The sequence below is a fragment of the Indicator indicator genome, chromosome 3 (assembly GCF_027791375.1).
Source record: "Indicator indicator isolate 239-I01 chromosome 3, UM_Iind_1.1, whole genome shotgun sequence".
Taxonomy (NCBI): Eukaryota; Metazoa; Chordata; class Aves; order Piciformes; family Indicatoridae; genus Indicator; species Indicator indicator.
In genome coordinates, this window is record NC_072012.1 from 4,541,724 (window position 1) to 4,559,329 (window position 17,606).

Consider the following 17,606-nt stretch of genomic DNA (forward strand, 5'->3'; position numbering starts at 1 on the left):
TGTGACTACCAAGATCAATTTATTTCTAATTATTTACAAATCTTCACCACCCCAGCCAGGGATTGAGGCCATATTGTGTCAAAAGAAAGAAACAGCAGGTTTCTAAATACAGATTTCATTTTTTTACCTTAAATTACTGTTGCCAGGGTGCACCAAGTGATACCAGTGGGGAGGAAAAGTAGATGTTAAGGATGTAAAGGTACTCTGCATTTGTGCACTAGTAAAGAGGAGCAGAACAGGATTTAGTCCCTCTTAGAACAGATTTGGTGTCCAATGACTTTTTGCTTCACATCCACAGACCAGATGTAACAACCTGATCTGCCTGCAGTTGGAAGCTGCTGTGTAGTGTAGGTACAGGAGTTACTAAAAGTAGCACCAGCAGTGGCTGTTATCCACTACAGGAAAACTGTAAGGAATATTTTTTTAGATCTGAAGTTTACCCTGGGTTCAGACAAATTGGTTTGAAACAATGAAGCGTTGCTGAGAAGAAAACTAAAGTTTTTATGACCTCCTTGACCTCTGCTTGCTCCTGGCAGCATGGTCTTCTGAACTAGCTAACCCATGCCATCATGGGGCTGAGCTCCTTTTGTTTAGGAGATAGTTTTTGCACATACAAGGGAAAAAAGCAACAGAGGACATTTCTTTCAGCTCCTTTTGGAAGGGAGCCTTAGGAAAGCAGTGTCTGCTCCATGGAAAACAGCCAAAAATTGGTTGAGCAGGAGTCAGGAGTGGATTAAGACTATAAACTGGGAGCACATCCAAACCACCATTTCCCCATTCCCCATCCCCCTGCCAGATGCTTGTGTTGCACAAGGCACTCTGATAGGGGTACAGTGGTCATCTTCACTCTCTGCCTGTGGGCACAATGTGAGCAAGGAGAGAGAGGTCATCTGGGACCCAAGCAAATTCTTTGCCAAGTGTGTTGTCCACAGTAGCAGCTGAATGGCTGTAGGCAGCCAAAGAGCATTGTACTATCCATGGCTCAGACCCACTCTTCTGCTCTGGCCTTCTCTAAATGTGGTGCACAGGTGCAAAATGACAGCCTTCATCCTGCCCTGGAAGGAGAGCTCTTCTCAGACTTCAAGGAAGGTGTTGCTAACACCATGAAAGGAAGCTGAAGTCATTCTGCACAGCTCTTGGAAGTTCTTGGACATGGCTCATGGAATGAGCACCCAGAAAACAGGCTGATCTTTTCATCACTGCATTAGCTCGTAGCTTTTCCCTTCCAGAACTTCAGACCCTTCAAATTCCAGTATCTAGCATGGTTTGCCCCACCTTGGGTGAATTCTCTTTCCAGGCTGCAAACTGCCTGTCATCAGCAGGTAAAGTGCCCCAGCACTGTAACATTTTCTGTGAGTGATCCCAAAGTGGGGCAGCTCACAGAGGAAAGAGGGCTACATCCCAGCTGCTTTTTCTGCAAGATACTCATGGTGATGCAGGTGGAAACAGAAAGGAGAGGGGTGTCTGGTAAGGGTGAGGTACTGATTTAATTTGCCAGAAATACAGCACAACTGTCAGGTTAAGTTACTGAGGTTGCATTTGAGACTTTGTTCTGTAATCAGGTTCAGCTCTGAGGACTTCAGGAGTTGATTTCCAGTGTTCAGGGACTTTTCTGACTGTTGCTGGGACACGGGGTCTTAGGCATGGCAGAGTGATTTTGTGTCAGAGAGTTACTTCATTCAAAGAAAAGGGTTTGGCTATAGAGTGAGAGAAAATATGTGCTTGGTCTTTAATGCTGTAGAGTGTGGCCTTTCCCCCCCTCCTTTCCTGCTTATACAGGCTGTGGATTTTGTGGGGGTTTTGTTCTGGTGACTTCATCTGCCACCATTAATCAGTGAGCTCCCTCAGCCCAGCAAGCTAATTTACAGTCCTGCTCGTGCATTTGATCAGCAAATGCAAACCATGTGTAATGTCAGCAGGTCAGGGGAGGTGATGGAACGTGGGATTTTCACCTCAGTTCCAGAAAGGGCCCTAGCTGCTTCCAGGAAGCTGAGCTTGGCACTGGGTGTGGGGAATTGAAAAGATTTATTTCCCTCTGCGAGAGCTTAGAGCTTGATCATTCTAATCAAGCATTTTCCAATCAATATGTTTCTTACAGGCCTTCCAAAGGCTGCATTAGAAAAGCAATTTTATTTATTTTATGGCCCTGAAGCCCTGAGGCATCTGGGTGCAGCAACTTTCCAAGGTCTCTGTACAGACTGTGAGAAGGGAAGGGCTGGGTCACAGGGCACCATGCTAGAAAAACCTGGGCTGGTGCTTCACGAGGCTTGTTTCTGTGCAGGCCCCAGGGAAGACACTTGTACTTGTTCAACAGGACAGCAGGAGCCTCTGCCTTTTAGTTCAGATTACTACAGAGAAAAACTGTTTCACCCTGTTTCCAGCAGTGTAGGAAGCTTCCTAGAGCCTTGTCATTCTGATTCCAGGCAGTTTCAGACCTTTTTAAAGGACTTGCAAGCCTCACTGGGGTCTCCCTTCCTCCCCATCACATGACTCCCCTGTTCCCTATCCAATTTCCTTAACAGGACCTGTAAAGGTGGATTTTCATCTGCTGCCATCTATTTCTGTTGTACCAGTTTGTACTCAACTCCCAGATCATTTGCTGAGGATTAGCCAGGATTAACCTTTTCTTCCTTTTCTACCTTTACTTACCTCTGGGCCTTGAAACTGCAGAGCTCAGTCCCTGCAGGCCAGCAGCAATGAATGGCCACTGCTTCTCCACTACCTGGGTCAAGTGGCACCTGCTGGAAAGAGCAAGTGGTCAGGCACATCACCGTACACCAGACCTCTGTCCCCTACTCATAACAGCAAGTGCAGGGGCCACCAGCAATACAGGATTTATCCTGTGGTAGGGCTGCATCTTCAACATGCATGCCAACTCCAGAGCAGGTCCAGAAGGCAGGAATTTAGGCTGTCCCTCTTCATGGAGGTAGCTAAGCACACCACAACTCTCTGTTGCCAGCCGAGGAGTTAGGCTTCCTGAGAAAGCAAGGGCCTTAATCTTCCTACCTTCCCCTTCCATAGCTGAGGTAGTCCTGAATAGCTGCTGAGTACCCTGTGGGTGGGAGCCTGCCAGTGCTGGTAGCTCAAGGGAAGACACAGTGGTAAGAAATTGGTGCAGCAGTTCCAGGAGAGCTAGTGTCAAATTCCTGCTTCAGCATCCAGCTTGGGCTTCTGTTTGAAAGCTCCTTCAGTGTGTTCAGCACAGTGCTGCTGAGCTGCAGGGAGCAGCACTAGTGGTTTGTGCTGTCTGGTCTGAGCCTGATACCAGAACAGGGCCCCTGGTTCTGCAAGCAGCAATCAGCAGCTCTGAGCAGAGACCCAGAGAGCAGCATGGACAGCACAGTGGGACTATTGGACTGTAGCTGGGCAGCATTTCACACTTTGGAAGCATTTCATACATTAACTGGCCCATGACACCTCTTAGCATTTCCCTCAATCTAGCTTTCTAAATGAACAAGTGAGACAGAAGGAAGGGACATTTGCCAGTGGAATGTGCTGCCCAGGGAGGTGGTGGAGTCACCATCCCTGGAGGTGGTCAAAAAAGGATTGGATGTGGCACTGGAAGCCAGGGTTTAGTTAGTCATGAGGTGCTGAGTGATAGGCTGGACTTGATGATCTCTGAGGTCTTTTCCAACCTTGTTGATTCTATGATTCAAAGACATGAGAGAAGTTGCTTTGGCAGAGCCTAGAAAGACTTCTGAATCTAATCCTCTGTTTTTCCTCCAGACTTTGTTACCTTTACCAAAAAATGAAGAGGAAAGCACAACCTCATGCCCCTCTCCTGCTTGACACACACTACCATATGCAGAACCAGGCATTATGCTTTATGGGTAACGTGGAAGAATTTGGTTAATTAATGACAAAAAAAGAGAGATCACTTCCTCAGGAGCCAGCTGGTAGCAGATAGGCAAGTCTCTTGAACTTCTCCAGCTACAGTCAGAGCTGTCCTGCCTGATGCTGCCAATGATGATGCATCTGTTTGTAGGATGAGAGGAAATGGCCTCAAATTGCACCAGGGGAGCTTTAAGTTGAGTATTAGAAGAAACTTCCTCACTGAAAAGGTTCATAGACACTGGAAATAAGCTCTCCAGGGAGGTGGTTGAATCACCATGCCTGGAGGTGTTTAAAAGACAAATGGATGTGGTGCTAGGGGACATGGTTTAACACTTGGTAGAGTTAGATACTGGTTGGACTTGATGATCTTAAAGGTTTTTTCCAATCCAAACAATTTTATGATCTGTCCCTGGCTGTTTGGAAACCAGCTTCCCATTTGCACACGTTGGCCCCTTTGCCCAGCTCTACCAGTCAGTTTTTGGCATGGGAGCAAGACCAATTCTGTCTGCCCTGCAAAAAAGAGGAGTAAATGAGATCTCTATCTTTGTCCTCTTCTTGTCTCTTCACCCTGCTGTAAGGATGGTGTGCCCTGCTGAAGTGGAACAAGAAGTTGGATGGTACTTGCCGTGAATGCTGTTTCTGTCATGCTTGCTTCTTGCCTGGCTCCATCCTCATAGTGAAACTAAAATGGAGCAGCAGCTCTGAGGGGTGCTGTGCATCACACTTTGCATCAGATTTGTGTCTTCAGAGTGTTCCACAATGAGTCAAGGTGAAAACAGCCCACGGGACACAATACTTCATGGGTTTGCTGTGCCTGTTACCTACACTGTAGTGTAAGGCACATCCCCTGCCTTCCAAAGCAAAGGAGGAGGTGCTGAACTGGGGTCCTTTGCAAGATTCAACATCAGCCACATCTCTGCAAAAAAACAAAGCTGTAACCCCACTAGAAGTTTGTGGTCAGGCACAAATAGTGCTGGCTTTATAGTTCTATGTATGAAAGGTTATACTAGGTGAACAGAGCACACTGCTTTTCCAACCTCAAAGCCTGACCATGCTTAAGTTTCCTGAAAGGCTCACCATCAAAAGGAGTGAGCTCTAGAGACCATCCTAGAATGGCTCAGGTTGGAAGGGACCTCATAGCTCAACTCCTCCAACCTCCCCAACATGGGCATGGACACCTCTCAACTAGACTCAGCTGCTCAAGGCCTCATCCAACCTGGCCTTCAACACCCCCAGGCATCAGGCAGCCACAACCTCCCTGGACACAATATTCCAGAGTCTCACCACCCTTGTACTGAAGAACTTCTTCCTAAGCCCCAGTCTAACTCTGTTCTCCCTCAGCTCAAACCATTCCCCCTTGTCCTGTCACCAGACCAATGCATTCTGCTGTGTGTGTGCATGTGTGCAACTGCCTGGACATATGTAGAGTTGGACTTGCAGAAGCAGGTGTGAATTACCCCACTGACCTCTCTTCATTGTACTTGGTTTGGCTGCCCAAGAACAGAAAGGAAGGGAGAGTGGATTTCTTTTGCAGCCCAGATGGTTAGCAGCCTGTGCCCTGGAGCATGAGAATCCATCACAGGTAGCTGTTGTGCAACAGGTGCTACAAACAGGACTTGGGGTGAGGAATAACCAACAGAAGTGGGTGATCTATTAAGACACAACTGCTCCAGCCTGCAGCATTAGAAAGGTGAGCATGAATTTTGCTCCCTGTTTAATGCATGTCAGACTGTCAGATTCTAAAGGTGTCCATAAATTGTTGTGTTTCACTCTGCTGGAGGTGGTGCTTGGAAGCTGAAAGAAGACAGCCTAAAGAATATGCTGGGTGTCACAAAGCCAGGTTCTGATGGGTGACCTTTGTTTGTCTAACCTGCTTTCAGCTATTGACTTCAACAAGTTCTTGTTGTTTATTTTCACACTGCACAGATAGGAAGATCCAGGTGGGGGATGCTTGCCAGATTTCAGCCAGTGGAGCAGTGGCAGGGGTGGGAGCAGAGCCAGCTCTGACTCTAAGGTCAAAACTCACTCTCTGAAGTCTGTGATGACGCTGACCACTGGGAGAAAGGCAACATCCCCTGTGTCTGATCCACACCTAATGAAAGCAGCAAAGCACAGTTGGTTCAGCAGGCAAAACTCTGTCCTCGTTTCCTAGCCCAGCACTGATTTTCCTCACTGTTTTCTGCCTGGTCAATATCCTTGTTAGCTGTTAGCTTTCACAGAGACTAAAACTGGGGAGATAAAAAGAGCCTGTTTTCCTTTACCATAAGCATGACAATAAAAGAGAAGATGGAGAGAGGAAAATAACAGCATCTAGACAAGAAAACTGTCTGAGCAGGATTAGTTTTTCTTTCACAGAGAGTACAGGAAAGCTTTTTCAGGACCTACTGATAGCTGTGGATGCTGTGCTGTAAAATCCTTCAGCTGCAAAGCCAACACTCTGGTGCCCTTGTTTTCACAGAACCAACTGCTTCTTCTTATGAAAGGGTAAAGAAGGGGGGATCCAAGTTTATTCAATGCTGTACTACACATAAAAGAATTATTTTTTTTATAGCAGCTTCTGAAGCACTTCAGCAACACTGCTCAGCACCCACAGAAAAGCCTCATGGGGCTGATCTGCTTCAGGCTCACAAGGCAGGTGGGTATGCAGTGGAGGCAGGCAACTAGAGATGGGATCTAGGTGATCCTGTTCTAGCAGGGGGATTGGACTAGATGATCTTCAGAGGTCCCCTCCAACCCCTACCATTCTGTGGTCATGTTTTTCAGAAGAAACTGGCTTCCCAGGAAAGTGGCAGGGCAGGGAGGGAAGGAGATGAGAGAAGAGGCAGTCCAACTAGGGAAAAGGAGGTAGCTTGTTTTATGGCACTTTATGTCTTCCAAACACAGTGTAATGATTGAATTACGGTATCACCCAGTGAGTGGAGAGATGTGGCACATCCACCTGCTGATTTTACTGACAGCCAGCCTGACTTAGAAGGGCTGCTTGCTGATTCTCAGCAACTAGAAGCCCTAGGTCATAGAATCACAGAGATCATCTACTCCAACCCCCCTGCCATGGCCAGGGACCCCCCCCCCCCCAGCTAAACTTGGCTGCTCAAGCCCTCAGAGTTGTGTGAGAGAGGTCATACAACTCTAGGATTTTCCTCACAAGCTTTGGAGATGCTGCTGAAACTCAGCAGAGATCTGATTTGCAGTGTGAAGCATTGGGCCTGCTTCAGGTTTGCCAGCACAGCACACGTGGCTTGTCCCAGGCTGTGTGGCTTATTTGGCTGTTCTGGATCTAGTGCTGATGGATCTAAACATCTCTTCAACCATGGTGCTTTTGTATGAGTTGAGTGGAGGGCAAAAATCCCCTGTTACCAGAACTTAGGGAACATTGCTCTGTGTTTGTATGGGGAGGGCTTCAATTGTGATATTGTTATCTTTACTGGAGCCAGCACCTCATGGGAAGCTATCACAGAGCTCTGTCCATGTTGCCCTGATTTTTCCACTGCTGTGTTACTTTGCTTCGTGCCTCTTGTTGGGAAGTCCACATCAGCAGCCAGTTAGATTTCCGCATGGCAGTGCTGCTTTAGGAAATTCATTGTTGGCAAGGCAAAGGAAGAGGCAGAAGCAGCCATGCAGGAGTATTTCAAGCGTTCCTGGGGTGGTCTTTTGAACTCTTTCCTACATTTTGGTCTGGCTGCATCATGCCTGGCTTCTTGCTTTTTGAGCTGCAGTCAGTGTGCTCATGCATGCTGCCAAACAGTGGCCTGGGGGCTGGGTTTCTGCAGAAACAGCCAGGAGATGAACCTCAGACTGGCATTTGGGATGGCAGTTGCTGTGTCTCTGAGCAGATCTACAGCTCACCCCAGGCCCCAGAAAAAAGAAAGGTCCTGCAAAAAACTCTGACCCCAGTAAGCAGACCTTAATTCAACAGGGGGAAGAGAACTGAAGTCCTTCATCAATAAATAAATGCTACTGCTTGTGTCTGTGTGGCACATAACAGTGCTTCAGGGGTGGCTGGAAGCCAGTGGAAATTCTTGTTACTGCCTTGCAGACATCTCTTCCTAAGGTCAGCTCTAACCCTTTCTCAGGCTCCATCTCAATTCCTTCTCCAGCTGAGATTTAGTACTGTGTGCAGCTGTGGCTCTGGGACTTTCCAAAGCCACTGTCTAGGAATCTGGCAGAGTGCAGCTCTCTGCATGGGACCTTTTGCTAGAACAGAAAAACAAGTAAAAACCAAACTGAAACAGAGCAGGAAAACTCTCCCAGGTTTCTTTTAGTGCTTGCAGGAGGAGAGTAATCAGCTCTCAGGGCATGGTGTGCCAGGAAGGAAATTTCTTCCCATGTGCAGCATACAATCAGCCAGGTGGCGTATGAGGAAGGGAGGTTCATCTTCCTCTGAAGCGTGAGGCATTACCCCATGCCAGAGGCTCTGTACCAGAGATCTGACCAGATACAGCAAATTTTATGTTCTAGGCACAGTGTGAAGCTTTCATTTCTGTGTAACACATTGTAGCAAGTCAAACAATGAGTCATCTCAAGGGGAAAAGAGGAAGGAAGGCTTTTATCTCCCAGTGGACTGGAGATAATCTCTCTACCTGGGTATAAAAAGCTCTTTACCGCACTGCCTCCTCTCCAGGGGAGGAGAGTTGGTTTACATTTGTCTGTAAAACAGGTATTGAATTGTGTCACCTCCCAAGCCTCTGCCAGGGCCTAGTGAAGGTATTGGGCAAAAGGTCTTTTGATGGTAACTTGGTTTGGCCCCTGTGGGTTAACGCAGTAGTTTTGACTGTTTGTGCTGTACAAACAGCTGGCTGGGAGAAAGGGAGTGCCAGATAGTCTTTACCATGAGGGTGGTGGAACACTGGTACAGGTTGCCCAGGGAGGTAGCTGAGGCCCCATGCCTGGAGATATTCAAGGTGAGGCTTGACAAGGCTCTGGGCAACCTGCTCTAGGGAAGGATGTCCCTACTGACTGCAGGGGGGTTGGACTGGATGAGCTTAGGAGATCCCTTCCAACCCAAACCGTTCTATGATTCTCCTTGGAGCCCTGGAAACTCTGTGGCCAGACCAAACATACCTGCTGTTTTGCTACCAAATGGCACACCACCCTTCTGTGGGCAGAGGGCATTGCTAAGATGTTCTCACTGCACAGGAGCCACAAGCTAAAGTAGTGCCAAAGGTGCCACAGCCTCAGTGCTTGCTTTCCCCTCCAGTGCGGGGTTAGCATCTGCTAGTGTGATGGCATCTGGGGTCTGAGCACACCTTGCTTAGCCATACCTGCACGGAGCACCACTCAACAGAGCTTGTGTCTAGCAGCCCCTCTTTACAGACCTCAGCCTCCTGGAGGGGGAGGTATGGCCACAGCTCTTCTGCAGCTGGCCATGTTTCATTAGCCTTGGTCGATGACTTTAGGAGAGAGCCTGGCTCTCCTCTGTGACAGGATACACACCGAGGGTGCATGGGACCAAGGACTTTAGCCTCCTGCTTCTGCACCCCAGAAGGAGCTGGAGAAAAATTCCATTTCTCAGTAGAAATCTGTAATGAAATAATGTCCTAGAAGGTTTTCTCAGTTCTTGTTTCTTAACATGTCACAGACAAACCAAGGTGCCTAAACTAATGAAGTATTTCACAGTCCAGTGCTTAAAGCAATTCAGTGTCAAGCTGGTTCTCCTCTCCTACACCTTCCTCTGAGACTTTGCACATGATGGTCTGGGGTCAGAGGGGGATTCACTGATGGCTGCCAGTTTTCCCATGCCTTGTCTTAGTTTGGTAACACAATCACTGTCTTCTCCTGCCACAGGTTTGCAGCCCATTTACTGGAGCAGGGAGGATGTGGCACAGTGGCTCAGGTGGGCGGAGAAGGAGTTCTCCTTGAGGCCGATCGAGAGCAGCACTTTCGAGATGAACGGCAAGGCTCTGCTGCTCCTCACCAAAGAGGACTTTCGATACAGGTCTCCTCATTCAGGTGAGGCTCATTCACAGGGGCTGTGACTGGGAAGAGAGAGAAAGCTGGCATGAAATCTGGAGAGGGTCAGAGGACAAAACAGTCACATTTGTTGTGGTTGGCTGGGCAAGAGGAGGAGACTGGGTACAGAGACACTTGCATGAGGCAAGGACAAAAAGGACAAGGAGGAAATGAAGTCCTGGTACACCTGAATGGTAGGCAAATTGGAATGCAAATCCAGCCCCAAACATGCAGTGTTTTCCCAGCTGAAACTCCCTGCAGAACTCCCAGAAAAGAAGCTTCTGTGGCAGCACTGTGTGACTTACAGCTCTTCCCTGCAAAGGCTTATCTTTCACAGCCCCAGCTACAGCAGCAAGTTAATCAAGTGCTCCAGCCTCTTTAACAGTCTCATATTAGCATTTTGCCTCACAGTTGCCTTGGCTGACGTGCTGCTTAAAAGTGATTGCAAAACTCCTCCCTGGGGGACCTTTCTTCTATTCAACAGCCCCTGTGGGCTTTGCTTTATTTTGCCATATTCTCTCATGTGCTGGAGTTGAGTCCAGCCCAAGACAGAGCACAGACAGGTGTGTGAATCAGTCTTCCTATTGATCAAATTATGTCTTCATTTATTCACAAAGAAGATTTAGAAATGTGTCTGTTGCCTGCATTTCTATCCCCTGTGGTGCGTCTGCTCCAGTTTTACAGTCAAAGTAAGCCCCTGCCCTCCTTTGTCAGAGATGTTTAACTGAATGTGAGTTGTGAGCTTTTCCTTCGTGACCACACGAGGTGCTCCTGGTAAAAATAAAGGCTGTAACTCAGTCAGCACAGGTGAGTGAAGAGTCTGGACCACGTGGTGACAGAACTGCTGTGAGGAGGCTTCCAGTGCAAGGCTCACGAGGTGCAGAAGCACAGCTGGTACTGCTTGCATCCAGCTGATACATACGCTGTGGCACCGACTCTGCATCAGGCTGCTTGGTGACTACCTTGAACACACCCCCAGAACCATCCTCCTGCAGAATCTGCCTCACTAACTGGGACTTGTTTGGTGTACACCAAGCTTTCTAAGCACAGGACTAATGTTGTGTGGAAGGAGATGCCACACATGAACAGTGTAATACAGCAGTGAAAAGTGATGCCTGGAAACAGCTTTTTTTTTTTTTTCTTTCTGGTACACTACTTTGAGTCATTACATTAACAAATGAGCCCTGCTTAAGGCAAGAGGAATATTGAAAGTGGGGATGTGGACAGGGACTGTAAGGGACACTTGAGTGCAACTGCCCTTATCACCCCAGTGCCTCACTGCCTACAAGTTATGCCCCTGCTCTGTGTGCTCTGAGGGCACTTGAAATGAGTAGGATTCAAATGTTTGTGGGCTGGAACAGGAGCATTCCCAGAGAGAAGCCTTGGGCTCGCATGCAGAAGGTTAAGCTCTTACTTACCTAAATTTGGAATGAAACAACCAAAGGAAAGGCTTCCTCCCTCACTTTTTTTCTCTCTTCCTTCACTCTAGGTATTCCCCACTGATAATAAACCTTTAAGAGGATATCTCAGTCAGTTGCTAAAAATTTAGATGACTGAGGTAAAGGGACATTAAGTCAACACTTCCCAGAAATGAACCGTGTGTGACATTTAAGAAGTATAGAATGATGTTTGCCATAGAGGCATTGAGTTGATTTCAAGATTGCAGCTGCATCAAAGCTTTGTCCTTTCCCCTCCTGGTTAAAGCAGGAGAGCCACATCTACTCCCTTGCAGTGCTCCTTGCAGTAAATGGACCCACAGCCCCACAGCTGTATTTCTGTTTAGGGCTGGCCAGGGAAAGGAGACAGCAGAGAGGGGAGACCATGAAAAACACTTTGCACCTTCTTGACTAGCATTGCTGCACGTGGGTGATTGAAGAAGCAGAGCTGTTTTATCAGGTACAAAAAACCACCCAGCTTTCTGAGCATTTTCACCAGTCTGTCAGGCCAAATCAAAAGAGGTACAAATTTTCTACCTTAGAGCTGGGAGTGTTGCAGCACTAGCTGTGATTATGCCACTTTTGCATTCAAAAATGCAAATGATGTGGTAAAATCACTCTTTAGCCTTTCAGGTAGTAAACAAGGCAAAGGTAACTTGGATCTTGAGGCTTTGTTTTTAATTAGAGCTTCAGGTATTGCAATCATCTCTTAAAAATGCCCTAAAGTCACTGCTGAGACAGTAAAAGCAGCCAGAATGGTAAAAATAAAGGAAGCTGAGCTATGGAAAGCAGAATGGCTTTGACTGTTTCACACTAAGACACTAACAAATAGAGCCCTGGAAGTTTATGGAGACAAAGGACAAATGGTGCAGAGTTTACAATCTCGTAGCAACAGCTACTGGAAAACCCACACACACCTGAGAAAGCTCTGCCAGAAAATGCAAGGGTCCTAACTGCAACTTCACTGAGTTCTTTTCAAAATAATCTGTGATTGCTGCAGCCTGTTCCTCTGTAATGTCAGCAGTGACAAACAAAAGCCGCAGAATTTAAAAGATGAGAGAATTCCTACCCTGTGTGGTGCATCTCACTTGGGCATGTGCAACCAGTTACATCAGACAGAATGTGCAAGGTCCTGCAGCTGGGTTGGGCCAGTCCCAGGCACAAATTCAGGATGGGTGCAGAGCTGGTTTAGGGCAGCTCTGAAGAAAGAGACTTGTGGGTGTTGGTTGCTGAGAAGCTCCCCAGGAGCCAGCAGTGCCCTCATGCAGCCCAGAAGGCAGCTGTGTGCTGGGCTGCAGCCAGAGGAGTGTGGGCAGCAGGGCAAGAGAGGGGATTCTGCCCCTTGACTCTGCTCTGCTGAGACCCCACCTCCAATCCTGCCTCCAGGTCTGGTGTCCCCAGCAGAAGAAGGACACAGAGCTGTTGGAGTGAGTCCAGAGGAGGCCACAAAGATGATGCAAGGGCTGGAGCAGCTCTGCTGGGAGGACAGGCTGAGGGAGCTGCAGGGGGACCTTAGAGTAGCTTGGCAATCCCTGAAGGGATCCTCCAGGAAGGCTGCAGAGGGACTTTTCCTATGGGTGTCTAGAGACAGGAGAAGGGGGAATGGTTGGAAGCTGAGGGAGAGCAGGGTTAGACTGGAGTTCAGGAAGAAGTTCTTCAGTGAGACTCTGTGGTGAGACTCTGGAATAGGCTGCACAGGGGAGGTTCAAGACCAGGTTGGATGAGGCCTTGGGCAGCCAAGTCTAGCTAAGAGACATCCCTTCCCATGGTGGGGAGGTTGGAGCAGATGATCTGTGAGGTCCTTTCCAACCTGAGCCATTCTGTGATTCTTTGTGTTTGATGCAGATGTTGGAGGGCCATCAGTACCAGATTTACATCAAAAGCCACAAAATAAGCAGTTAGTACATTAGTGTCCTAGGCATGGTGGTGACATACATGTACCACTGAGGAAAGACACAACAATTCTGGGGCCAGGGGCCTGTCTGCAGCCCCAAAAGAAGCAGGCATCTGGATCACTTCATGCAAGAATGTGTCAGCTTGGTGCAGGAAGTTCTTGCAGTGGTAACCCAGCACCTCACAGGGTTTATTTGCCCATCCAGAGCACCAGGTCTGCTGTGTTTGGTTCCTTATTCTGCATCATGTCCATAGTCCAATACTGCATGTCACAGTGAGCTCCTTACAGATTCCAGCAGCTAGACATACTTGGCTTTGGGATCCTATTTGGGCTTTTCAGCAGCCCAAGCCATGACACCAGAAGTGATGGACAGAAGTTCCTAAGGCATCTCTAGCACTTAAGCAACTCCAGGAGTTGTTAGCACAGCAAGGTTGGTTGGAATCCTTAAATCTCTCCTTAAATCTCTTTAGAGTCTTTGAGTCCATCCCAAAGTAACTTGTCAAAGTGAGAGTGGGTTCCTGGAGTGGAGTTTCTTAGTGGCAGACTGGCTCTGGCCTTCAGAGTGTTGCACAGAGTGTTTTTACAGTGCCTTCTGCCTCTCCCCCCATGAAGCCTGAACTGTTCAGTATCTAAAGCAAAGCACCAGCTTTGCTCCCAGCAACTCTCTGCATCAACCCCAGGCTCTGCATTTAAGATTTCCATGTCCTGATGCAGCTATATAAAACCCAAGCCTATGATAAGGTAAGACACTGAACTGACTACCACTTGTGAAGTTTGAGAGCTCTTGAATGGGCAGTCACAGCCTGAAAAAACCCTTTGCATTAGAGTAAGAAAAGCCATGCCATGTCCTTCTCCCATTTTTCCAGTCACACCATGTGGAGCTTTGCTTTTGTTTTTGTTTTTTCCCATTCAGGGAAGAACCTGGCAAAACAGTGAAATGTAGGATTTTATTGCAAGCATTTTGGGGTCTGAAAGGAGCACCCAGGAGCCCTGAATTCCTGCATCAGATGGCTAAATGAGTCTTCTCAGCAGTATGTAGGTTTTCATTTCCTTTTTCCTGCTGTGTGTTTTCCAGGTGATGTTTTGTATGAACTCCTGCAGCATATCCTGAAGCAAAGGAAAGCTCGTATGCTCTTCACACCATTCTTCCACCCTGGGAACTCCATCCATGCTCAGCCAGAGGTTGTATTACACCAGAACCATGATGAAGGTAACTGTCTTGTTTTTAGAGGAGCTGCCATTATGGAGACAAGTAGGGTAAAGCTGTGAGGAATTATAGAATTACAGAATGGCTCAGGTTGGAAGGGACCTCAGAGCTCATGTCCAACCTCCCCACCATGCATAGGAACACTTCTCAACTGAACTTAGCTGCTCGAGGCCTAATCCAGCCTGGTCTTCAGCACCCCCAGGGAGGAGTCATGCATAGCCTCCTAAAAAAATATAGAGCCCAAGCATTTTAAAATATCCTTTCCATGACAGCATTGTGCAGAAGTCTTTTTTTTTTTTTAATTAAAAAAAAAAATCAGGCAAAGGTAGTGTCATTCTAAGTAAACAGGGCAAGAGACTAGAAGTGAGTAAGGATATCACCCTAATCCCTGCTAACTGGAGAAAAGATGCACAAATGGTTTCAAGATTCAACACTGAGATTGCAAGAGAAGGTTGAGGGGTGCTGTCAGACCTGTCCAGGTTGCACATGGCCAAGCTGAGCAGGCCAGAATCAAACACTCTGTAGTGTTTCCACACAGCTGTGTAAATATTGCAGATTAGAAGAGGGTGCTGCAGGTCAGGCTGAAGTTGAATTGGCCAATGTTGCCCTAGTGTAGGAAGATAGACACTTCCTAGAGGCCATTTTTTCCTGAAGCTTGGCATTCATGCACGAGTGTCCCATTTCCAAATCTCACACAGAAATGCCAGCTGCCCTCCCAAACACCCCTGCAGCAAAGATCTGGGGCAGCTTTCACTCCAGAGAGGATTTCACAAGGAGGTTTAGTTGGCTTCATGTGTGTCACTTAGAAGTTCCTTGCAATCCAGTCCAACTCCTGTCAGAGCAAGGATGATTCAGAAAGAACTTTGCTCTCTTTCTCCCAATGCTGTGGCTGCTGGTGGCAGTACTGGTTTTACTTAGAGAGCTCTGTACTGTTACTCAAAACTTTCCTTTATAAGAGCAAAAATTAACTCTTGCTTTTCTGTGAGAGGGAACTTTTAAAAGAGCAGAAAAAACTCCAGCTTGCCTGCCATAATGCTCTGAGCAATCAGAAAACCTCTGCCAAGAATTTATGGGCAGAGTAATTTATTCATTTACGTACTGTGACATTCCTTTCTCCTTCCTGTCCCACAGTCACTTGGCAGAAACCAGCACAGTGAAGTTTACCATTCTGCCTCAGCAGAATGCAGCTTAGTGAAAAAGGAGAATGAATGTGAGAAGCAGAGTTTAACCCTGCCTGACTCACAAACTGCAAACTGTTACTTTGGCACAGTTTTCAGTGACTGAAGTTCATAAGCAATGGATCTCTGTTAGGATCCTTCCTGACCCCAGTGATCTTTCTCCATTTTCTCCTTCCAGTTCTCTTGCCCATTTCCCAAGAGATTACATATTTGTGATCCTCCTCCTAAATGCTTTCACTTTAAGGTAGTTAATCCATAATCAGATGAGACCAAGCTCCACATCTAGTGTAGTTAGTCAAAGTGGGTTTGACTGTTGGAAATCAGCTGATTGATAGCAGTTCAGGGGATCTCCAGGATGCACTGGCTTGGAACCTGCCCTGTGGGCATCAGTCCCTGTCCCTGCAGAGGGGTAAGCATTGAAGAGTGAATGACCTACATCTCCAGTGGTCCTTCTGACTCAGCACTGAGTCACTTGATGGGATGACATACAGGAAGCTTGCACTGTCATTCCCTGCACTGCTTTTATGGGCAAGCAAAGAGTGCCAGTCGTTGTGACTGTCACACTGGCGATTGCTCACTGCCAGCCCCACCCATCCCTACATGGATCTGACAGGTCTGCAGTTTTCCTGGGAGCTGAATTCCCTTTCACACCTTTCCCTTCAAGAAAAGAGTGTTGGTCACTCAGAATTAAGAGCCAGACTGATAATGTGGGTCTGTTCCCACAGGAAATTATATACCATATGTTGCTCAACTTACAGTCATCAGAGCTGGCAGGGAGCGGTGAATGTGATGAGGATTTGATTCTGTTCTGGGTCATTCATGGCAGTAGAACAACTTGGAGTTGAGATTGAATTGTTTTATGGTAAACTTCAGTCATTAAGGGGTTCCTTAGTTAATTATTGAAAGAGAAAGCTCCTGGAGGGAAGTGAACCCTGGTGTGTATCCATTTGTGCTTTTTCCTCTTTCTGCTTTTAAAAGAGTTCCTTGGTCCCTACCTTCTCTCCAGCCTGTCCTGGTTCAGGATCACCGTAGTTTGGGAGCAGGTAGATAGGTTCTGCTTGGAGCTTGTCAGAGCCAGCTGATGTTTGCAGGGGGCTTGGTGGAAATCATAGCAGGGCATTCATTTGTGCTTTCAGGATAGCTGCTCCACACAGCCAGGGCACTTTAAGTAAGACAAAGGTTACAAGCTTCTGGTCTGTATTTACAGGCCAAGAATGAGAACAGAGCATGTGACTGTACAGTGATGGGGGTGGATGATATATAGAAGATAGGACAATGAATCTGGGGAGTTGGTTTTCTTTCTGTTGTGCAAAGAAAGGAGACTTTAAGGGAAAACAGCCACAGAAGCAGGAATAGCTGTAAATGAATTCCTCTTTGGTCTTCACATCACTTGGGCTAGTCCATGTTAGCTGGCCACATGGTATTTAAAACTGTTTGGGTTTAAACAAGAACAGTTCCACATCCTCCAGCTGTTTCATTGTGAGTACCTTAAACAGCTCTACAAATGCATTTTTCTGGGACCACAAGTGTGTGAAATAGGAGCTCTGGAGCCAGGTAGTTTCTGCCTGGTTTTCCTGTAGACTTAGCATCCTGAGTAGGCAAAAGGATTGTCACTGCCTGCCACTGTATTTTCTCAGGACTAGAGCTTATTCTGACCAGGCCTTTCCCTAGATAAGTGCTGATCCCTCTCCTGATGCCTGCCCGGGTTCCAGGGCAATGGGAGTCCCTGGGTCTTCACCTGCACAGGATCTTTAGCAAGTATCCCTGCCTTGAAAAGAGAGCAAGAGAATCAGAGCAAATGGAGTGAGCAAAGGGGCAGCCACAAACAGGCAGCTGCTTGTTTCACTTGTTGACATGGACCCAGGAGTTTCCTTCTCTTATCATCCAAGGCTTTCAACAAACAGAAATTTGAGCTTGCTTTTTCAGATAAAAACCTGTTAGTCACTGCACTCTGGGGGTTTTTGTCCTCTTTCTTAGTAATTTCCCAAGTCCAAGTCAATGGCCTGAGCTGAGCTGGAACTTTGCACTGTTTGTGTCAAGCATTTCCTTTTGTGGGTGGATAGTTGGTACCTAAAGACACTGACCCAGAGCTGTGGTTTCTCTTGGCT

At 47.3% G+C, this 17,606-nt stretch overlaps 1 protein-coding gene across 1 annotated transcript in view; it reads left to right on the forward strand.

Moving 5' to 3' along the window:
- Positions 1 to 17,606, forward strand: part of ETV6 (ETS variant transcription factor 6) — a 146,387-nt gene that overhangs the window by 103,433 nt on the left and 25,348 nt on the right. Inside the window, exons 3-4 of the mRNA XM_054399537.1 lie at positions 9,619 to 9,783; positions 14,189 to 14,323. Coding sequence (XP_054255512.1) covers positions 9,619 to 9,783; positions 14,189 to 14,323 — 300 coding nt within the window. The remainder of the gene's footprint in view (positions 1 to 9,618; positions 9,784 to 14,188; positions 14,324 to 17,606) is intronic.